Here is a 24,514-nt window from a genome sequence, read left to right as displayed (position 1 = left end):
GTGCTTAGCCTCCGAGGTCTTTAAACCCTTTTCATAACTAACGCAAGTGGCTTGCTCCAATCCGACCAACCCATAATCCTATTAGTGAGAGCCAGCTTTGCTATGTGAGGCACTTGCACCCACCAGACATCTCATGGAGAACTCGTTCCGCCCACCTTATTTATTGGGTGCCACCTCAAGTGTGGACACTTTGAGCGGAGAAGATTGCAAGACCCTGACGGGGACCCAGGCATGCCAGCTCACCACGCTAAAACTCCATAAACCTGCGGGTACACTCTTTCATTTTTTGAGTGCTGATATGCTAATAAGTACTTACCATGCATGAGTGCTTGTTAACATCCTACGTTTGCGGAAATGCCGCCTCGCCTTCGCCCTCGTCTGCCTCACTTGATCTCACGTACGCAGCCTTGCTCCGCTTACTCGAATAGATAGATTCTTAGAGCTTAAAATGCGACATTCTGATCGAATTTATTCCATGTCATGCTGAGGAATAGATAGCAGAAAGTACAATGGCGTCCAAAACATGCAACTTTCACGATTGTGTACCTTGTCCTCCGCGGACTTTGTTCCAGATCATCCCATACTTGTGAGTTCAAAATATGACTGAATTTGGTCTCTTGCTCTACGAATCTGTCGCTTAAGAAGATGCTTGGACGCTGTATTTTTTAAAGGTCCGAGATTTTATCCACGCTGCTCTGTACCACCCGCTCCAGGGTTACTTCTCAACTAGACCCGAAGCTGTTGGTGTGCTTAAAGAACCGATATCTTTTACTTCCATGAAAGGTGACCCCTTGTTCGTTATCTTCCTACAGTTAGTGTGCTTAAAGAACCGATATCTTTTACTGCGAAATGTTGTTCTGTCGTTTTTAAGGAAAATGCTGATATGTTTCACCGACCCACTTTTCAGGAAGAAGGGATTACATGCAGCACCTTCATTTATTGTACAAACAGAATGATGTTTCCTGGTTTACGCCAGTTGAGCTTTTCAAGGCTAGTGCTCCTCAGACTTCATTTTGCATATCCTTTCACTGTCAGGTTAAGATCAAGGAAGCTAGGAATCTAATCTCTATCGAGCCTGTATTTCCCACTCAACGCTTCAGTATGCTCGAAGCTCTTCGAAGGACGGCTTTGCATTTTGGATGAAAGTGCTTAATTGTATTGTTAATCATGGGATTTTACAGTTACGTTGCAGTTTCATATAATGGCTGTTGCTTTGGAGGTTAGTCACATCCAATCAAAGCGATAAAGTTGGCCTAGGCAACTAGAAGATCATCCTTTGATATTTGCGTACAAAGTTAGCACACCTTATCCATTTGTTTTCTTTATATGGGCGCATGTTGAAGCAGTGCTCAACCATTGTTCGTGATTGAAGAGGGTGTATGATGGACAGTGGGTGCTACTTGGATTGTACGTGTGCTCTAAGAAGGATTACCGTTGCAAGAACATGAACTGGGCATTCGAGGATTGAAGATCGAGGACAACTTTGACTTGTTCTGGAGAGCTCTCTCAATGGAGCTTATGGAGCATCTGCATTTATGAGTTGGTGTTGAGACAGGATGTCAGGGGTGAGGGAGAGAGGAGCAAGACACCACTAGGGGCCAACCCCCTCCCTCCCCCCCCCCCGCCCCCCCCCAAGATCTTTATTGCAATAGAATAACTGAGTACAACGTGGCTCACAAGGGAGCAAGCTGAGTACAAATCCCAACAACCTTGAGAGCACAGAGGCTCTCAATTGCTGCTCCTGCGCACCAGGATCCAGCTCTACTATGCCGAGTAGATCTGCTCCTTCGTGTGCTTCTGGGATTTGCAAGAACCTGAGAACTTATCCTGCTGCAAATCGCCTCTTCTTAGCATCCAACAGTCGACTGAACTGCTCCCTGAAGTGGCCTGAAATGCCCAAGGACCTGAACTAAGAAATGAGCCCTGGAAGGGCCCTTTTTATAGGCTGGAGACCCAGCCAACCTGCCTGATTTTAGCCAACCCAGTCTATAAACCCAACAGACTGGCGAACCTGAAGAATGCCTATAAATAGGCTCCAAATGGATCTCCAGACTGCAACGGCAGTTCCCTTACATGCGCCTGTTTTCTGCCCTGCTTATGGTGCTGTCCTAACTTCCAGGCTCTTCTGAATCTCCTCTGATCTGCTCTAGACTGTTGTGCGACCTGCTCCAGTACTCTGCAGTTCCTTTCAGACAATGCTTTGACCTGCAAGAGCTTCCCACAAGTTGTCGTAAAAGGGGATAGAGTGCTAACGATCCCGGGATGGACTTTGCCGAAGACCGTTCAAAGATCCCAACGTATACCGAGACTGCTGCGTGGCAGCTCAGACGTTTGTGCCTCTATTCTGACCTGTTCTGCCCAGCAGATCTGCTCCAATCAGCTTTGAACTGCTGCGCAACGTTTCTCTGGTTGTTGAAGCCTATGATGACGATCGTACTCTCTATGCTGCCCACATGGCGGCCTGAATGCTGCCCATGTGACAGCCACTCTTTCTTGCCGTACATCCTGGATTTGCTGCCCATACGACAGCCTATGTGCTGCCCATGTGGCAGCTTTACATTCTCTGTTAGATCTGCCCATGTGGAAGGCCCACATAGCACCTAACCCTCGCCGATCCACCTCCCCCATGCTCTCCTCATTTGGGGCCCCATAGATGGGGATGGACACATTGTGGGCCAATCTCTACTCGTTGATGCAGATGCTCCATCAGCTTCCACCGAGAAGCCCTTTGGAACCAGTGGTTCCATCTCCTCCAGTGGCTCCATCTCCTCCTTGGTCTTTAAACCAGTGGCTCCATCTCCTCCAGACCCAGTCCTGCACAAGATAACCATCTTGGTATATGGGTCCATGGCACCACCAACTTCCATCACGAGCCCACTGGTCCATGGCACCACCAATTTTCATCACGAGCCTGCTAGTGATGGTGAGCAAACCTGATGCGAACATCATCCAGCTATCCCCCTCACAATAAGTGTACAGCCTGGAGTTTTCCAAGCACTGCACTCCCAAGGTATGTTTTGACAAATCCCACGTTCATTTTCTGTCCCTCCTCCCTCCTTGGTGCAGCAGCCCTCCTCCCTTCCCCATCTTGGTGCAGCCAGCCTCTTCTCAGGCCCTCTTGGTTGTGCAGCAGTCTTCTCTCCCTTCTGCATTCCTCTCTCTACAGCAGCCATCTTCTCTATCTACAGTCTCAACTCTCTCTCTCTCTCTCTCTCCAGAAATCTCCTTCTCTTGTCACTTGTGGGTCAGCAGCAGCATCCTTTTCTCTGCCCCCTACCTTGGAGCAGCCAAAACACTCTCTCTCTAGACCATTACTCCACTCTAGGGTCTTCTCTCCTCCCATCATGGGGAGGGAGCCCATCATGCTCCCGCTCCTGCAATAAGACTTGCACTGAACACGGATCAATCAAAACGAAATGGGAAAAGGTGGCAAGGATACAGATAAAGCCGCCAAGAAAAAACAGACACAGCTGAAACTCGAAGATGTGAACACACGATACAACCGTAGTGGACTTGGAGTGGACAGGAAAGCAAAGGTGGGGCCCACTTCCGCCTCAGTTTCAGCCACAGCCTCAGCTTCAGCACCAGCTCCAGTCTCAGCTTCGATTTCAGCTACATCATCTACATCCTTATACTCAGCCTCAGCGTAAGCTCCAGTTCCAGTTCCAGCTCCACTTTCAGCTCCACTTCTGCCCACAGCCTCTACTATTACAGCTACTGGCTCTGATATACCCCTACCCATGACATCGATTGCCCCATCCTCCCCTAGGATAGAGGGGTTGTCACTGACACAATCTCTTCCATCTCTCCCTTCTTCTCCCGCTACAGTTCTCTTCCTGATTATGACACCTACTTTGGAGGGGTCGTACACTGTTCCGCAGTACTCGACCTTTCTCTCCCCTCTGCCTCTCAGTCAGCCCACACTCCCTCACCCTGGTGGGATCGCCTCATCATCATGGGTCGACGTAGCCAAACGGTAACGTGCAAGGGTAACCATTTCGGCTACCCTCCTGGAGCAACAGCAGAGAGCTAGCAAGGCTCTCAACATCAGAGTACGTGGGATTCTCGGCACTGAGGCTACCCCGATGGCAGATGCGCAGGTCTTCGTGACCACTACCCTAGGGGTGATTGAGCACAGGATTGAGAGAGTATGGCGGGTTGGGAGGAAGCCCTTATCATCCGGTTCCATGACGCCCAGCATGACTTTTGGCTTTACGTCGTAGGTTAGCCTTACGAGACCAGCCAGTGATCTCCATGGACGAGGACCTCACTCCACTACAGGTTGAGGAGAGGCGTTTCCTATTGCAGCAGCGGCATCAGGCCCACAAAGAGGGGAAGTGGGCAGTAGTACGAGATGGACGACTCCTTATAGGCCCTCATTGGGCACCCACCTCTCCTCCCACATAGGGAGGTGGGGCCTATGAGACTCAGACATCCAAGACCCTATCTTGTACCATCTGGAACTGTAATGGTACCTTATGGTCAGAACTAGGGAACTTCTCGGAATCCTATACAGGGCACGACATAGTCTTTTACACAGAGACACATCAGAGTCGAGAGTGCCCACTATCAGCAGTCAGCGGGTATACATGGGAGTTTGCCTACAGAGATGAGACGAGGGATACAAGAGGGGTTTGAGGATCAGGAGTCGCAGTCCTTTATAGATCCACACTATTGGGTATCATCTCAGTGGAACAGAGAGATCCACACTCCAGGTTTCTCTGGATTCGGATGCGACACATAGATAGCCGGGATTTGTTTATCGCAGTTTGCTACTTTCCCCCCGAGACCTCCCGCTTTGCCAGAGATATTCGAGGGGAGGATGAGACATCCCCATTTGTTGCTCTTTATTAGTCCATCGTTGACTTCTCCAGCCGCGGGGAAGTCCTCCTAGTTGGGGACTTCAAGGCGAGAACATGCGCTCGTTAGGTACCACTCCTCGACTTCAAGGATGATTCCACTCTGCTGCCATACATTGACCTTGAGGAGGCAGGTATGCTGCGAGTTTCGGCTGACAAACGATGACCATTCACATCCTATGGACAGGCCCTACTAGACCTCGGCAGGATACATGATCTCATTATCTATAATGGTCTTGACAAATGGCCCGCATCAGGTGGCTTCACTTGCTTTCCACATGGGGGAGGCTTCAGTGTTGTGGACTACATCATGGGATCCCCTGCCTTCACATCTCGCATCACTGACTTTACCGTAGCACCTCTCCCTCCAAGGGCAGACCATACCTATCTTTTCTTTAGCATTTCTATCCCCCGCCGCACAGCACTTTCTACCCTGTTGAGCTCTTACTCCACTTACCATGATATATGCTTTTGATCGCGATCACTCACCTACTTACTTTGGTCGTCTGTACATTCTTCTCGCATACATTGACTTTATACCCTTACTAGAAGTTAGTGCTGCCCTAGTCACTCGCTCACTACACGAGGCTGCTCGTCACGCCTTCCCTCACACCACCTGCTCCCCCTGTCCACCACGTCCTAGGACCGTACCCTATAATAGATGGTACAATGATGAGTGTAAGGCTTTACACCGTCAGCTCAGATTCGAAACAAAAAACAATCTTCCGAGCGAATTAGCGACGCTACTTGAGTACCGCCGTCCGGTACGTAGGAATAAACTTGACTTCGTGCGTGGGAACGAGGAGGAGCTACTAAACATTCTGTTCAGTAATAACTCTAAGGACTTCTGGCAGAGATTTCTAGAGGGACGGTCCCTCCCACCACTCATTGACACTCAGGTGTGGTTTGATTATGCACGCACGCTCTATGATATCCCAAATTAGCTAGCCCCTAACCTATCACATATGCCACGTCTCACATCCTGCACCCTCTTCACTAGGGGGGGGTAAAGGATGCCGTAATGAAACTTCATAATGGCCGAGCGAAGGATCATGAGGGACTATGCACTGAGTTCATTGCATATGGGATTAACCTCCTAGCCCCGATCTTAGCCTAGCTATTTAATGAAGCCGTTTGCTTGGGGTTTCCACGCACTTGGACCATCAACACTATCTCACCCATCTACAAGGCTGGGGATCCCATGAACTCGGAGAACTATAGGACCATCATGATTGGACATGTCATGTCTAAGATTTATGCATCAGCACTTGATTCTGAGGTCAGCAGATTTGTGGAGTGTCGATGACTTAGAGCAGTGGGACATGCCGGTTTTAGGCAGGATCATGGGACCATGGACCACATTCTTGCGCTTAGATGTATCATCAAGGAGGCGAGGGCACGGAAGCAGAGGGTTTACTGTTGCTTTGTGGACTTCCGCAGAGCATTTGACACCGTTCCGAGAGCTTGTCTTTTATTTGGGCTGTCATGGCACTTTATGAGTGAGTTTCAGGCAGAGTCCGGACAGGATCTGGATGGACAGACGAGATCATGAGCATTATTGGGGTCAAACAAGGGTGCCCATTGTCACCTACATTGTTTGGCCTCTACATCGATGAGCTCGAGATAGTGATGCAGACACAGGGTGGGGTAGGTTGCTCTCTCGCGGGCACGCTTATCCGGATATCACTTTATGCAGATGACGTGGCTCTCTTGTCATCCTCAGCAGAGGGGCTCCAGAGACACCTTGACGCACCACAATCCTTTTGTGAGTCTCATGATTTGAAGGTCAACTTGGATAAAACCAAGGTTATAATCTTCAATACATCCCGAGTCGTCATGCGCAATGAGCATTTCACTTTTGAGGGGTCCTCTGTTGAGGTAGTTTCATCATACACTTATCTGGGGGTCGTCTTTTACGGACCCACCTTCACCATGAGACCCGCGATGCAGGCGCGCTTGAGCAGAGGATGTGCTTCATTGGCTAGACTTGAGAGACAGTGCTTCCGCTCTCATTTTCATGATCCACGGACCAAAGGGTTGCTTTTTGACTCCTTGGTCCGCCCTGCAGGGATGTATGGCAGCCCATGTTGGGGACCAGATTTGTCGGATACAGAGTGGGCCAGGGTGGAGCGGCTATAGGTTCTCATGTTATCACGGATGATCCGTGGTAAGCCATCTGTCCCTCACCAGATCATTCGGACGGAGTTTGGGTCACCCCCATTACAGCTAGATGCTGCATTTCAGGTCATTACATATCTGTATCGAGTCAGGGAGTATGGGGATTATACATCCGGGCGTAGCCGGATACCATGGCCAGCACTGTCCTCTTCTATGGCACTTGCAGCAGGGGGAGATCAGAGGTGTTGGTATGCACGCACAAAGAGATGGTTTGCAGGATTAGGGCTCCACATGGACAGACTACCCCCTTTCCAATACAGCATGGGGATTACACATCCGGGTGTAGCAAGATACCATGGCTAGCACTGTCCTTTTCTATGGCACTTGCAGCAGGGGGAGATCAGAGGTGTTCGTGTGCATGCACAGAGAGATGGTTTGCAGGATTAGGTCTCCACATGGACAGACTACCCCCTTTCCAATACAGCATGGATGCTCCTTTCTCTCCCCTCCTATCACACGAGGTCAACCAAGTTATCTGTGAGGATCTACTACAGCTACACACATTCCGGACTTGGTTGGGCCCGAGTGATCTTGCAGTGAAGCTGGGCTTCTACAGAGATCACTTCTTACATATCACAACGGAGGGTTTCATTGATCCACTAGGATACACGCAGATTCACCTACCCCACTTGTTGAGGATCTCCCTTGGGCAGTTCCGGGTCTCTTCACATAGATTTCGTATCGAGAGCGGCCAAGCAAAGTGGGTACCCAGGGAGAGGTGCGTATGCACACTGTGTGACATGCAGGAGGTTGAGCTAGAGGGGCATTTCATCTTCAGATGTACTGTTTACTATGAGATCCGAGGGCGTTTCTACTGCCTCTTCAGAGATAGTTCTGGGATGTTGGCTCATGTCCTCTCCTACCCAGACCAGCGATGTTTGGCTGGTTTCATTCATGAGATGCTCAGACACCAAGATAGGATACTCGGAGCACGAAGACATGAGCAAACTTCTCGCTTGATTGATACCTCTCAGAGCTCTATCACGGAGTTCTTTCAGCCAGATCACATAGACCCCCATGAGGCGAGACCTCGACATGACCGCGACCTGGAGCCTGTGACCCGACAGCTCAGATAGAGGGTTGACTCATAGATCACACTTGGGGACATCCCCTCCTTGTTTAGGGTCGGAGCCCGACCGACGGGGGTCACAGTGGCCTTGGTTAGACGCAGAGCTACGACCAGGAGACATACCGGGACTGCACCCTTGAGGGGGCGACAACGCTCTATTGTTGACCTCATGCCTCCGCTTCCACAGCCTCATCCATCCTGATGTTCTGTTGTTGACGACGATGATGATGATGATGGTTATGATGGTGATGCCGACGATGATGCTGAGATTTATATATATATATATAGTCGGGATGACTATGTTGTACTTAGGACTTAGTACTGCCATTTTGCATTTTATTGCATTATGCATTGGTGTGGACGCTTGTTTAGTAGCTCCACTATTACAGCTCATTGTATTCAGGTTTTTTCGCAGTCTCATAGACCCATTGGTCTTCCGAAGACTTTAATAAACTTTCTTTCTGGCAAGGTCCATATCCATATAACACATCCTGAGCACAGAAACGCTTGTATCTCCCAACCTAAATATAACTCTAGAATACCTGGACCATGAGCTCCCAATGAGCTGATCCCTTAGATCATATGAAATTATCTATGCCAGATATACACCCATAAGACATGGGCTCCCCCCCCCCAAATAGCCACACGCGATCAAGATGGCCTTCTACAAAGAGCATTTTTTACACTTGGGTGAGGTTGGTTTCATCAGTTTGTCCTTGGTCTCATAGGCCATTTTGGACTTTCAGCAAACGTTAATAAATCTCTCTCTCTCTCTCTCTCTATATATATATATATATATGTATATATATGTATGTGTGTGCGCGCGCGTGCTGGTTGATGCGATACATAAGCATGCAGCATGTCACAAATAGTATTTTGTGTGACTTCAATTTGACCATTGGACGTCGATGAAAGGAAATACACACAGACGCAACTTATCTCGATTCGGTTTCCAAGCTTTGAAAGCGGCTATTTGTTGAGTACAGTATCTTTGTGCCCTCTTAGACTCACACGATTCCAACGAGTGCGTTCATGTTCCAAAGTACAAAGCAAAGCTCGTGTCCAATAGCACTTGTAGTTTGTGTCTTGCGCTTGTAAACACTTTTGTCCGCTTCCAAAATCCTTTGGGTTGCTCCCTTGCTTGTAGTTTTTCCCTCAAAAGATATCTTTGTGTTTAGAAACTATGGAGTATAGAACAACAAAGTGACTTGACCTAGTGGATAGTCACAATTGTTAAGCGTGCTTGGGCTAGAACAATACCAGGATGGGTGACCTCCCGGGAAGTTTTGAGAACAATCTCAGAAGTCTCCATTGCGCAGCCAATGGTGCCAGGTATGCCAAGGACTATGCCTTGGTCGCAGCCTTTGTTGCACGCTTTGGTGGAGCTTCGGCTGGTCGGCTCTGCGTTCCACTCGTTCTCCATTTCTGTACGTGGCCTTCTGGGAAAGTGCATCAGCCACTACATTCTTCTTTCCAGCTATATTAACAATCTGAAAATGAAAAATGGAAAAAAGTTTGCCCATCTCATGTGCTTCTCTGACAACTTTCTCTGAGTGAGAAAGTACCGCAGCGATTGGTGATCAGTTTGCACATAAAAATCAGCACCTAATAGATAGTGCTTCCACACAGTAAGAGCATGTATTACAGCTACCAATTCTTGCTCATACACATCATGTTATGTTCAGCTCTCATATGCAACCACTCTGCCTTCCTACATAAGTACTCCACCAACACTGTTGCCGCTTGCATCACATTGAAGAACAAAAGGCTTACGCTAGTCAAATGATAACAAGATCAGAGCATAGTTTTTCCTTCAGCTCATTGAATGCTGCAATTTCTTTCTTCCCCCAATGGAAAGGCATTGCCTTCTTCTATAAAGCATGTAAAGGTGAAGCTATCTTAGCAAAATGGGGTATGAACCGCCTGTAATATGAACACAAGCCAAGAAAACTACGGACTTCATGTAGGTTCTTCAATGGAGGCCAATTCTTGATTGCCTCTATCTTGGCAGGGTCCATCCTTTTACTCCATCCCATGAGATGATGTGTCCGAGGAAATGGATCTCTGGCATGAAGAACTCACTCCTTTTAGTATTAACCAGCAGCTTGTGTCTCCTGAGCTCTGCAAATACGACTGCCAAATGTTGTCTATGCTACTCTTCATCTTTCGAGTGCACAATAATATCATCAAAGAATGTTCCCACAAACTTTCGGTGCTCTCTGAAAATCTGGTCCATTATGCGGTTGAAGGTAGCAAGAGCATTAAGACCAAATGGCATGACAAGAAACTCATAAAGCCCAAAAGTAGTCCTGAAGGTAGTCTTGTGTACATCTCCGGGCCTGATTCGTATCTGATGGTAACCACTCTTCAAGTCAATGCAACTGAAGATGGCTGATCCCTCTAATCGATCCAAAATATCATCAATGCGTGGGATGGGGAATCGATTCTTGATAGAGATCTTATTCAAAGCCTTGTAGTCAATACACATTCTCCAAGATCCATCCTTCTTTTGCACTAGGAGGACGGGAAAACAATATGGAGAAGAGCTTCGCTGAATCAGCCCCTTCTGTAGCAATTCATTCACCTGGCACATGATCTCCTCTTGTTGTGCCGCACTAACTTTGTATGGCGGTCGGTTCGGTGGAGAGCTGCCAGGAATGATGCCAATGGTATGATCTTCTAGCCTTTCAGGAGGTAACTCCTCTCGAAGTTCATCTGAGAAACAATCTTGAAACTGAAATAAAAAGTCAGTTTGCTGTTTTTCCAGCTTGGAGAAATTAGATTCATCCTCTACTGGTTCCTTTTCTTTTACAAATATCAAGTACGCTGAAAGATGCTTTTTCATCATGGAGGAAATCGCCAAAGCGGATACAACTGGGACTGATTCCCCTTTCATGTTTACATCTATGACTTGGGTTTTACCCCTATAAGTCAAGGTAAGCTTCTTATCATGTGTATCAATGATAGCATGAACACAGTACATCCAAGGCATCCCTAGCAAAACATCATTCTTGTCTTTAGGCAAAGGCACCAATTCCCATGTAGCATTTGCTTCCAAGGCATCCATTTCCAGGTAAAGGGATCACATAAAAATCCTCATAATCCACATAACCCTGAATGTGAATCCGTAGCTTCCCTATGATAGGAGTGACAATGGTATCGAGCTTCGGATTAGCCATATTGGCCTCACAAAGAGGGCCAATCTCCTCTAGTCGAAGACCCAACTGAGCTGCAAGTTCAGGAGTTATGAAATTTGCTTTGGCCCCTGAGTCAAAAAAGTACAAACACTGCTGATCCTGAAGCTTGCCCCATGCTCTGCACATCTCTGTCTTCTTCTCATCATGCTCACCCCCAATGATATCAGGAATGTGGCCAGTACTTGGCTTGGGTTTCTTGCCTTTGGGGTCCTCTCTTGTGCCCCGATTAGACTCAGCCCGAGTTGCTGCAGGCTCTTTTCTCTTCTTGTTAGGACAGTCTGCTGCCCTGTGATGAGTCTCTTTGGAGAGGAAACACTTTCCTTCAGCAAACAATTTATTCCTTTCTTCAGAGGTGAGGGAAGAGGCCTGCTGTTTTCTTCTCTGGCCTGCCACAAACTTTGATTTGAAAGGTACTTTTTCAGCTTGCTGTGGTTTCTTGTGCTCCTCTTTGAAGTTGCTTTTAAAGCCTGAGACTTTGCCTTGCATGAGTGAGTAAGATGCGTTTGCATTCCAACAGTTACAAGCAAATGTAGGGCAATCTGAGCTCAGGAAAATGGTTCATAGTATGTCTGCTAGACCATCTCGTGAAGAGAAAGGTAAATCTCCAATGGAACCAGAGTCTAGTGTTCATACGGTCGAGCCTAAGAGGACTAAGGTACCTAATATTGCCAATTATAGGCCAGAAAAGTATTCTGGTCGGATGTCTGACCGTAGTTCCGATATCATTGAGACCTGGTTACACAAATGGGACGAGGCCTTCGCCATTTGTGAAATCTGGAATGATATGAAGAAAATCCGCAAGGCCACCGATATGTTTAATGAGGCAGCGGATAGGTGGTGGATAAAACAACAGAAAGATGGAGTTGCATCCACTACTTGGGAGGGGTTTAAAAAAGAATTTAGAAAACACTTCTTACCTCCTGACGAAGCATCCTGAGCTTGGGATAAGTATCGAAACCTTCGTTAGAGAAATTTATCAGTGGCGGAATACACTGATAAGTTCAGAGAAAGTGTAATGAAGGTTTATGAATCTCTATCTTAGTCAATCCAAGTAAAAGATTTTATCTTTGGATTGAATGATCGGATCAAGATGGAAGTATGGGCTAAGTATGCGAACACGCTAGATGAAGCAATTGCCATAGCCCTGAACTATGAGGATGCAAAAGGGAATAGACCAAGTGGGTTTGTGCAGGTTGGGACTCGGTATGAGTACCCGAAGAAAACTGGGTTGAAGAAGAAGTGGATTAGCAAAGGGAGTGCCTCACAGCCTAGTGGTGAAGCCAAGCAGGCGAAACCAGTAGAGACTCCTAAATCAAGTACCACCATTGGAATGAAAAGAAAAGTAACACCAATGGCAGCCTGGGCTTGGTCAAAGTCTTCTTTGAACCCAGAGCAAAGGGAAAAAGTGAGGAGAGAAGGCTTGTGTTTTGGATGCCTTCAGCCTCATCAGTGGAAAGATTGTCCACGAAACAAGGATGGTCGGATGGCTGAGATGGTGATCTCAGAATGCGACGTGGAAATGGAGGGAAGTCCTAGAGCAGAATAGACGCAGATTCAGCTAGCGGGATCTTGTCAAAGGTTAGTACCTGTTTTGTTATGTGTCTGTTGCTAAGCTAGTAACTAGTGCACCTGATAATGTCTTTCCAAAGCCGGCAGCAACGGGGTATACAGCCTTTAATGATACGGAGTTAATTAAGATGAAAGGGCAAGTAGCTAATCATGATGTCATTGTGTTGTTTGACTCAGCATCAACGCACAATGTAATTAACTCCAAGCTTGTAAAGAGGCTGAAACTAAAGACTAGCCCATCTGACTATGCATATACAGTCAGAATGGCAGATGGAAGTTCAACTGAAGTATGGGACCAAAGGGTTACCCAGTTGGAGCTTCGAATTCAGGACTATGCTGAGAAGCTTGATTTTGAAATGACAAAGCTTGCTCATGCAGACATTGCTCTAGGTAAGGCTTGGCATTAGGAAGAATCCAGCCATAGATTGGAAAAAGCACATTTATCAATTCAAGATGAATGATGCGCTGTGTGTCTTACAAGGTGAAAAAGATATACCTCAAGGACCGTTGGTTTCGGTAATGGAAATTCGAAAAGCGCAAGAAGAGTTTTTGTTTCTTTGTACAGCATCGGTAGAAAGAAAGAAAGAAAGAAAGTTTATTAAAGTCTTTGGAAGACCGATGCGTCTATGAGACTGTGAAAATCCTGATACAACGAACTGTGGTAGTGGAGCTACTAAACGAGCGTCCATACCAATGCAAAATGCAAAATGCAAAAAATGCAAAAATGCAGAATGACAGTACTAAGTCCTAAGTATAACATAGTCATGTCGATGGTCGACTATATATCAATATCATCATCATCCCCAGCAACAGCAATATATCAGGATGGATGAGGCAGTGGAGGCATGAAGTCGACAATAGAGTGCTATCGGCCACTCAGAGGTGCGGTCCTGGCACGTCTCCTGGTCGTAGATCTGCATCTAACCAGGGCTATTGTGACCCCCGTCGGTCGGGCTCCGACTCTAAACAAGGAGGGGATGTCTCCAAGTGTGATCTGTGTGTCGACCATTTGTCTGAGTTGTCGGGTCACGGTCATGTCGAGGCCTCGTCTCGTTGGGGTCCATGTGATCTAGCTGAAAGAACTCCGTGATAGAGCTCTGAGAGGGATCAACCGAGAAAGAAGTCTGCTCATGTCTCCGTGCTCGGAGTATCCTCTCACGGTGTCTAAGTGCCTCATGAATGAAACCTGCCAAACACTGTTGGTCTGGGTAGGAGAGGAAATGGGCTAAAATCCCATAACTATCTTTGAAGAGGCAGTGGAAACATCCTCGGATCTCATAGTGCACAGGACACCTAAAGATGAAATGCTCCTCTGTCTCAACCTCCTGTATGTCACATAGTGTGCATATGCGCCGCTCCCTAGGTAGTCGCTCTGCTCTGCCGCTCTCGATGTGAAGTCTATGTGAAAAGACCCGGAACTGCTCAAGAGAGATCCTTATCGAGTGGGGTAGGTGAATCTGTGTGTATCCTGGTGGGTCAATGAAACCCTCCGTTGTGATATGTAAGAAGTGATCTCTGTAGAAGCTAAGCTTCACTAGGAGTTCACTCGGTTCCAACCAGGTTTGAAAAGTGTGTAGCTGTAGTAGATCCCACCGATAGCTTGGTTGACCTCGTGTGATAAGAGGGGAGAGAACGGAACATCCATGCTATACTAGAAGGGAGGTAGTCTATCCATGTGGAGCCCCAGTCGCTCAAACCATCTCTCTGTACGTGCATACCAGCACCTCTGATCTCCTCCTGCTGCAAGTGCCATAGAAGAGGATAGAGCTATCCATGGTAGGCTGCTACGCCCCGAGGTATAATCCGCATATTCCCTAACTCGGTACAGATATGTGATGACCTGGAATGCAGCATCTAGCTGTAAAGGGGGTGATCCAAACTTAGCTTGAATGATCTGGTGAGGAACGGATGACTTACCACGAATCATCCGTGATAGCATGAGAACCTGTAGCCGCTCCACACGGGCCCACTCTGTATTCGACAAGTCTGGCCTCCAACAAGGGTTGCCATACATCCCTGTTGGGCGAGCCAAGGAGTCAAAAAGCAACCCCTTGGTGCGTGGATCCTGAAAGTGTGAGCGGAAGCATTGCCTCTCTAGCCTGGCCAATGAGGCATACCCTCTACTTAAGCGTGCCTGTATCGCGGGTCTCATAGTGAAGCTCGGTCCGGAGAAGATAACCCCAAGATAAGTGTATGATGAAACTATCTCAACAGATGACCCCGCAAATGTGAACTGCTCCTGACGCATGATGGCTCGAGATGTATTGAAGATCATGACCTTGGTTTTACCCAGGTTGAACTTCAAATCATGAGACTCACAAAAGGACTGCAGTGCGTCTAGGTGTCTCTGAAGCCCCTCTGCTGAGGAAGACAAGAGAGCCACATCATTTGCATAGAGCAAAATCTGGATCAGCGTGCCCGCAAGAGAGCAACCTACACCCCCTGTGTCTGCATCACTGTCTCAAGCTCGTCAATGTAGAGGATTCTTCGGCTAGCACTGATGTTGCTCAAAATGGAGAGATGGCCAAGTTGGCTGATCAAATAACAGAGGAGTTCTCTGATTGTTTTAGGGATGAGCTCCCTTATGGGTTACCTCCAGATCGGAATGTTAAGCATATGATTGAACTAATCCCGGGGCAGAACCTATAAATAGACCCTCCTATAGGTTGAGTTTTACCGAAGAGGTGGAGGTACGAGGACAACTGGAAGAATACCTCAAGCTGGGGCAGATTCAACCAAGTTTCTCACCTTTTGCTTCGCCAGTGATATTAAAGAAGAAGAAAGATGATACTTTTCGCCTGTGTATAGATTACAGAGCATTGAATAATATCACTATTAAGCACAAGTATCCGATGGCTTGGATCGACGATTTGCTAGATGCATTACATAGGGCCGTAATTCTCAGTAAGATAGATCTTAAATGTGGCTACCATCAGATCCGTATTAGAGTCGAGGATGTGCATAAAACCGCTTTTAGAAGCAGGTTTGGACATTATGAGTTTTTGGTAATGCCCTTTGGTCTTACTAATGCTCCAGCTACATTCGTCATGCTTATGAACGATTTACTACGTCCGTATATTGGAAAGTTTGTAGTACACTTTATTGACGATATTCTTATATTCAACAAAAGTATTGCTGAGCATTACGAACACTTAAGGATAGTGTTCAGTACTTTGAGGAAAGCCAATCTTTATGTAAATAAAAAGAAAACTATACTGTGTATGGTAAGAGTGTATGGTAAGACTTGAATATTTAGGATTTATAATTACTCTTGAGGGAGTAGAAATGATCCAAAGAAAGTGGCTGCGATACTAACTTGGCTAATTCCTCAGAGTTTGACTGCTTTGCGATCATTCTTGGGATTTGTCCAACTTTATCAAAGGCATATCAAAGGATATTCCGAAATAGTATCGCCATTGACTGATCTGACCTCAGATAAAGTACCTTTTTTATGGGGACAGAATCAACAGGAAAGTTTTAACACCATAAAACAAGCTGTGGTTTCAGGACCGGTGTTAAAAATAGTTGATCCCCAAAAACCGTTTTTCCTTGAAACCGATGCAAGTGGCATTGCGGTAGGAGCAGTTCTCCTCCAAGAGGAAAGGCTAGTAGCCTTTGAAAGCAAGAAGCTTTCTCCCTTTCAACAAAATTGGCCAACTTATGAATTAGAGTTGTACGCTGTTGTCCATGCTCTGAAAACATGGAGACATTATTTGTATGGGTCAAAGTTTTATGTTGATGTTGATCATGATACTCTGAAACATTTTTGTAAACAACCTGACCTGAGAGGCCGCCAAGCTAGGTGGGCAGAACTCATGCAGGAGTTTAATTTGACGATTCTGTACGGAAGAGGGAAGGATAATAAAGTTGCTGATGCGTTATCACGTATTATGCATAATATGAGTTTCACGGTATTAGAGAGCGCTCTAATGACTGAGATTAGAGAAACTCAAAAGGTGGACGAGTTCTTGGCCTAAGGCTCATGTGTTCAACCCCGGGAAAAAGGATGACCTGGCATCCAGAAAAGGCCAAACTTATGTAAGATATACCATAAGAGATGGTATGCTGAAAAGAAAGGCAAGGTAGTAGTACCTAATCAGAATGATCTCAAGCAGAGAGTCATTCAACAATGCCATGATAGCCCATGTGCGGGACATCCACTAGTCGAGAAGACATATGATCTCGTGAAGCGAGATTTCTTTTAGCCAAAGATGAAAAAGCATATTCATGAATATGTGACACGTTGTTTTTCGTGTCAGGTAAGTAAGGCAGAGCGGGTGAAGCCACCCGGACTTTTACAGCCCTTGGAAATACCACTAGGTAGGTGGGAGAGCATCTCCATGGACTTTATTGTAGGTCTGCCTACGACACAAGGTAGATATGATTCCATCCTTGTGGTGGTTGATCATCTTACCAAGATGGCTCACTTCATTTCAAGTGCCCTGCAAGTGGCGGATTTGTTTATTAGACATATATTTCGTTTGCATGGATTACCCAAATCCATAGTGTCAGATAGGGATGTCAAATTTACCGGTCATTTTTGGACTGCGGTGTTTGAGACACTAAGGACTGAGTTGGGAATGAATAGTGGGGATCATCTAGAAATGGATGGTCAGACGGAAAGAATCAACCAAATTTTAGAGGATATGCTTAGAGCATATGTGTCATTGAGGCAACATACATGGGACAAGTGGTTGCCATTGTTAGAATTTGCCTACAATGATAGAAAACATTCCTCTACAGGGTTCAGTTCCTTGGAGCTGAACTATGGTTATAGACCAGCGAATCCAACTATAGTTGGAGTACCTCAAGCTATGGATAGAGCTAAGGTGTATGCGGATGAAAACAGATCCGTTAGAGAATTTAAGGAAGGAGAAAAAGTTTTTCTCAGAATTCCTTTGCACTCTAAGTCTTTGACTGCAGGAGAGTGTGCTAAATTATCACCTTGATATTGTGGGCCATGGTTAATTCTAAAAAGAATAGGCAAGGTAGCCTATAAATTAGAATTGCCATAGGGTTGTAAGGTGCACCCAGTGTTTCATGTTTCTCGTTTAAAGAAAATTTTGCATACAGGTGACTCACTAATCAAGGGTGTTGTTTTGTTTTAGGAGATAGAGGATAATGCAAGACGCAAACCAATAGGAATCTTGGACCGAGGAACAATGCAAGTACGCAATCGGAAGATACCCACAGTGTTGGTTGCATGGCATGGTTTACCTCTATCAGAAGCTACCTGGAAATCCGTATACCAGTTACGGAGAGTGTTCCCAGACTTTATCATCGAGGACGCTGATGCTTGAAGAGGGAAGGAATGTTACGCTCAAGTCGAGGTAACATGACCTCGGAAGGGTCGGTTGACATTTTCCTTTCAAGGATCAATGTTTGTATTATATTTGTTGGGCTTTACGTAAATGATTAGAAAGGAATTAAAGTCAAGGTCCTTGGTGAGGGTGTTATAGCACTAGACTAGGTGGATCTAAGGCTAAAGGGTCTAAATGCATTAAATGTGCCAAGGGGCAAATGATTGAATGATACCCCAAGAGAGGGGTAAATGATGCATTTAGGAGGTACCTTAGAATGAAGACATGTGGCATACTAGATCCATCTAGGGAATTGTGGGCTCTGGTATTCAGCTTGCAGGTCCTTCTCACATTTTGATTATTGAAATAAGCTTGTTGAACTAGAGAACGGCGTCTCTTTTTGCCAAAAAAAAAAAAAAAACCAGAGAACGGCTGGGTGGTTATGCGTAGTGCTATCACTTGTTAATTGGTGTTCGTCCAATTCGTGGCCACGAATAAGCTGTAAATTTTAGTCGTATCATCTCTACTGACAATAATCTTCCTAGTATTTGGTTGATACAACCAATACCCTCTGCTCTCCTGGCTGTAACCAATAAATATGCATTTGATTGCCTTGTCATCAAGCTTATGTCTCAGCTGAGATGGTACATGAACATATGCAAGAGACCCAAAAACTCTCATGTGTGAAAGTGAAGGCTTCCGGCCTTTCCATGCTTCATAAGGTGTAACAGTCCTCAAAGCCCTTTTAGGTGATCTATTTAGCACATAGTTGGCACACATCACTGCATCAAGCCAAAATTTATTGGGCATGGACTTGGCCTTAAGCATGCATCTGGCCATCTCCATAGTGGACCTGTTCTTCCTTTCAGGAACAAGATTATGTTGAGGAGTGTAAGGAGTATTGCATGAATGAACAATGCCTCGTGAAGACAAAAATGCATCAAACTCCTTCGACATATACTCTCCCTCCCTATCTATGTTGAGGGTGACAAGCTTGCATTCTGATTCATGTTCAGCCACCTCTGAAACCATGAGAACACTTCAGATTTGGCTTTTAAAGCATATACCCAGCAATATCTTGTGAAGTCATCAATTAGAGTCATGAAATATTTGTACCCCCCAATGGCATTTGTCCTCATTGGGCCACAGACATCACCGTGCACTAGCTGCAATTACCTTTGTGAGAGTTTTGGACAATTCTTTTGAAAAGGAAACCGATGCATCTTACCCAAAAGACAACCCTCACACACATGTTTGAGAATTGTGTGAGTTTGAGGTACATCATTTGCCATGCTCTGTGAATGTAACTTGGCAAGAGCTATATAATTGAGATGACCCATTCTCTCATGCCAAAGATGAGTTTCAGCAAGCTGTGAATCTGAAATAGCAAATGCTTCAATAGAAAGTGCAGCTTGAGTGATGATCAAGGTGATAAAGCCCCTTTTGCAAAGTGCCAGTGAGAACTATGGCATTGTCATCACGAAGATCATATACTAAGCATCTGTATCCATCAAATATCACTCTGAAACCTGAAGTGGCAATTGCTGAAATTGAAATCAAGTTGACTTCAATTCCAGGCACAAAAAGAACATTTGTGAAAGTGATAGGATGGCTTGAAATGGATGTGAGTTGCACGTCTCCAATTCCTTTTACAGCATAGGAAGCATTATTAGCACATGTGACAGTTCCCTCTCGAGGTGCATTAGCTAAGGAATGGAACAACTGTCTGCAAGAAGTGACGTGCTTGGAAGCACCACTATCAAAATACCAAGACTGAGCATCATTAGCAGTAAAGAATGCATCAACTTTGGAGGGATCAAAAGAGCAATTGACAGCCCATGCCCAATCATCTTGGAGAGCATGTGCATGTGAGGCATCTGCTAGCTGATGGGATTCAATTGCATGTGAGGCATTGACTATCAATCCTGCTTTCTTTTTCTCCAAAGCAATGCACTTCCTGCATTTTGAAATTTCATGCCCTGGCTTGCGACAATAGTTGCATCTTTTCTTCTTTGACTTATCTAGGAATTGCCACTGTTAGGCGCATATTTAGGCTTGCCCATAGGCTTGGAAGCCTTGCCTTGTCCCGTCTGCTGTGATGCAAATGCATGATCAGGAATAGTAGCTTGCCTACTAGCACGACTTTGCTCTTCCTGCAAAAGCAAAGTGATTAACTGATCAAAGGAGTAGTGGTTTGGATTACCCATGGCCACTAGTCGAAGGGTTGTAGCAAACCCTTGATATGTATTTGGCAGCCCATTCAATGTGGTACTGACAAGCTGAGAATTTGACACCACCTCATCAATATTGGCAAGTTGTTCCATGAGGTCCTTGACCTTTGTCAAGTATGCATCCATAGAGTCATCTTGATTCATGCTGACTTCCAACAATTGCCTTCTTAAATATGCGATACGTGCCTCATTGCAAATCCGATAAAGAGAAGCCAATTTATCCCAAGCATCCTTTGCTATCCTGCATGACCAGATGTGTGGAATAATGATTCTCTTGCATGATAAAGCAATACAGAAATGCGCATTTGCATCTCTTGCATCCCATCTTGTTTGCTCCTGAGTTAGAGGAGCAACAACAGGGGTGCTAGAGGATAAAGCATCAAGAGGAGTACCCTCTGCAGAAGGACCAGTTGTAGGGGCAGCCACTGTAGCATTGGCTGGCCAACCCCAGAAACAATGTTCCAGAAATGCCTTGCAACAAGAATATGTTTCATGACCACATCGGGTAGTTGGTGCCATCCAACTTATAATCTTCACGAAGAATGCCAAATAAATCATGATTGTTGCCAACCATTGCCAATGGGACAAGTCAAAAAGCACTAACAAAGTGACCCAAAAGATAGCCTCAAGGCTTGCAACTGCAAAAAATAGGACTTGCTGTCCAAATCTGAAAAAGCTCCAAAATAAGCCGTAATTTGCAAATGTGATCAAATGGCCTGCAATTTCTTGCCAAATTCACTGCAAATCTGAAAGTATTGTGCAATCTACTTGCAATAGACCCAAAAGCCCCAATTTGTAGAGCAAAACTGAGCCAAAAATGGGGCAAATTCAAGAAAGCCCCAAATTGTCTGCAAATCTGCAATCTACTTGCAAAATTGTAGCCCGAATGCAAAAGCCCCAAATGTCGCCAAAAATTGCAGATTTACTGCAATGTCTGCTCCCAAAATCGAAGCCAAACAATGGTTGAATGCACATCTAAGCCTGCAAATGAATCGTGCAAGTACAAAACAGTACGGACGGAATTGTACGGTCAAATTTGATGCAAAGTACGGATTGTACGGACGGCCGTACGGAACTGTACGGATGGTCGTAGGAAACTGTACGGACGGATTTTTTGACGCACAGTATGGACTGTACGGGTGTCGTACGGAACTCTACGGACATGTTTTATTATTATTATTTTTTCTTGGCAACTGAGCCGTATAGGAATCCGTATGACTGTACGGAACTGTAGGAAAATCGTATGGACGGTAGGTCGTGGGGTCGTGTCGGAGCTGTGCAGGACGTCTGGTAGGTGAGCTTGATGATGGAGTTGAAGTGTGGGAGCTGGAGCTAGAAGGAGGAAGCTAGGAGTAGGGATCAGGTCCGGGAAGGAAGTGCTATAATACCACTATAGGCTCACGGAAGCAAAAGGATGCACAAGAGTGAAGCAAGAAGTGGAAGCCGTCACATCAACTAGAAGAATGAAAATGAAAGTATAAATTACTATAAAAGAGAACCCTAGGACCTAGTGTCCTAGGGTACCACTAGTACTAGGTGTCATAAGACACTTAAAGTACTAGGTGACCTAAGTGCCAATAACTAAAGCTACATGGCACATACTAGGGCCCAGAGGACATCAATACGATCGGGAGAAGATGGCCTACAGAAAAGTGGACTTTTCTCTAGGTTGGCATAGAGTTGGTTCTCACGTAAGAGGGAGAAAACAAGATGCAAGTGTTTCTCATGTTCCTCTCGACTCTTGCTATAAACCATGATATCATCGAAGAAAACTACCACAATGTCCTGATAGGGTAGATAAATACGGTTCATCATCCAACTAAATGTGGTAGGTGCATTAGTCAAGCCAAAAGGCATAACAAGGAATTTGTAGTGACTATTTGGGTCCTAAAAGCAGTCTTGAAAATATTGGGCTTGATCACTCTCACTTGATGATATTCTGACTTAAGATCGATTTTGCTAAATATTGTGGCTCCTTTCAACTTGTCAAGAAGGTTGTCGACTCTGGGAATGGGGTATCGATTCTTCATTTAAGGCACGATAATCAATGCACATCCCAAAAGTCCCATTTTTCTTCTGACAAGAAGAACAGGTGCCCCGAATGGTGAACTACTGGGTCGAATCAAGCCTTGAGCCAAAAGGTCTTCTATTTGGGATTGAATCTCTTGTTGCTCAGTAGGATTATGTCTATATGGTGCCTTGCATGGTGGAGCACTACCTGGGATAAGATCAATATGATGGTCCTCAGGTCTAGACTGAGGAAGGCCAGGGGGTAAGTCTTCCATAAAACAATCAGCATAGGTAGCTAGAAAAGGATCAAGAGGCTCTTGCTTAGGTTTTTCAATCGAGGGACTATCCTCGACCTTGTTGACCATAACAAGATATGTTTTGTCATGTTTGCGCATAGCTCTTTTAGTTGGGTATGCGACAATAAAGGCCAAGAGGGAAGGCTCTTGTCACATTCCAAAATCATGGACTCAGTGTCGTGAGTCACGGTAACAGTGCGCTCAAGATAATCAGGTTTGGCTTTGCGATTGACGCGCCAGGGCATCCCAAGAATAAGATCTTGCTCGCGCAAACTAGCGACTAAGAAATCACGCCTCTTGGCTAATGGCCCTATAATCACCTCAAGATCCTTCACCATTTGCGAACAATTGTAATGTGATCCTTGAAAAGCTGATTCGACTTTGTATTTTGTTTTGATGGATGGAAGACCTAGTTTCTTAACTAAACGATATGTAATGAAATCGTGGGTGCTTTCGTCGCCAAACCAAACATTACATTCTTTTCGGTGTAATGATGCAGTCATGCGTAACAAAGAAATATGAAAAAGAGATGCACTTTTACCTGAAGAGCACTTACCTAAAGGAATGTAGTCGATGTCCTCGGTTTTTTCCTCATCTTTGCCCTCTTGCTTGAAAGATTCATCCTAGGATCCTTCAGCAAATATCATCGATGTAGTTGACTCATGCAGAGTTGCATTGGCCATTACCGTTAGTAAGGCCAATGCAGAGTTGCATTGGCCATTACCGTTAGTAAGGCCATTGATGCGTCCTCCATTGCCTCCATTGTTGTTGTTAGTATTCTTTCCCTAAGTACCTGGCTTGTGTGTAGCAAGTGGGTTATTTGGACATTTAAAAGAATAGTGCCCCTTCTCCTTGCAACTATAACACTTGACAAGTATACCAGTTCTTTGATTTATATTTGATTTAGCAAGCTTCCAATTAGACTTACCATCAACTTTACCAGTTGGGCCCTCCTTATGTTTCTTTGCTCGAGGAGTGCGAGTAGCAAAGATTCTTACTTGTTTCCTTTCTGATTCTAATGCCAAATCGATAGCATCAGAAGCTATATATGGTCGAAGCATGTGCATATCAACATGAATAGTAGGGCGCAAACCCTCAATAAAGGTACGACATTGCTCCTTCCGTGGTACTTTTTTTATGGTCTGTAATTGAGTGTATGCATCCACGCTTTCATTGTCCAGCTGCCTCATTCTTTGCCATTGCCTACGAGTATCCTTTTTGAATTGTGAAGGTAGGAAGCACTTCTTAATTTTGTCTTGGAATGCTTCCCATGTCTTCGGTGTTAGAAATCGACCAACAGCGGGTACTCACAGCGGAAGACTGATAGAACAGCCTAGGAGCTCACACAGTGTGGTGTGGGGTGTGGAATCACAAACTTCTTAAACTTATGTTCATAGCATAGGTGTGCAGACTCATCAATAGACAACGAACCGGCCAAATATAGAAGACACCAAAGTAATATATTTCTGTCCAAAGCTATGGACACAATACAAAAGAGATAGATCTAGAGTCCCACCAATGGGTGTGGTCCATTGATCTTACCACAAGGTCCTTCTCCTATCTGCCGGCTATCTCTAGGCTCGAGCCCGCGTGCTCCACCTCGAGCGTAAGTAGACTTTCTGTCCAGATCCAAACACCTTGCTGCCCTAGAAGACAGCCAAGGTCCAGCCCTAGACGAACTCTGTCTGCAGCAACTCCTAGTCTCCTCTGCCTCTTGGATGTAGGCCTGAGGGTGTGAGTATAGCTGCTCCTGCTGCTCCTCTGATGGCTGAGCTGTTGAATGAATTATGAGGCCCAGGGCCTCT

At 45.6% G+C, this 24,514-nt stretch overlaps 1 protein-coding gene across 3 annotated transcripts in view; it reads left to right on the top strand.

Moving 5' to 3' along the window:
- The first annotated feature begins 271 nt into the window (after positions 1-271).
- The window catches only part of LOC147883725 (NADH dehydrogenase ubiquinone complex I, assembly factor-like protein (DUF185)), a 137,543-nt gene continuing 113,300 nt past the window's right edge, over positions 272-24,514 (top strand). For all 3 annotated transcript variants that reach the window (XM_087398485.1, XM_087398486.1, XM_087398487.1), the window contains exons 1-4: positions 272-397; positions 495-586; positions 672-783; positions 908-990. In XM_087398485.1, coding sequence (XP_087254611.1) covers positions 355-397; positions 495-586; positions 672-783; positions 908-990 — 330 coding nt within the window. In that variant the 5' untranslated portion in view covers positions 272-354. The remainder of the gene's footprint in view (positions 398-494; positions 587-671; positions 784-907; positions 991-24,514) is intronic.

This window comes from Dipteris shenzhenensis, chromosome 27 (assembly GCF_047967505.1).
Source record: "Dipteris shenzhenensis isolate YYH24624 ecotype China chromosome 27, Dip_SZ_1.0, whole genome shotgun sequence".
Classification (NCBI taxonomy): domain Eukaryota; kingdom Viridiplantae; phylum Streptophyta; class Polypodiopsida; order Gleicheniales; family Dipteridaceae; genus Dipteris; species Dipteris shenzhenensis.
This window is presented reverse-complemented; position numbering and strand designations above follow the sequence as displayed.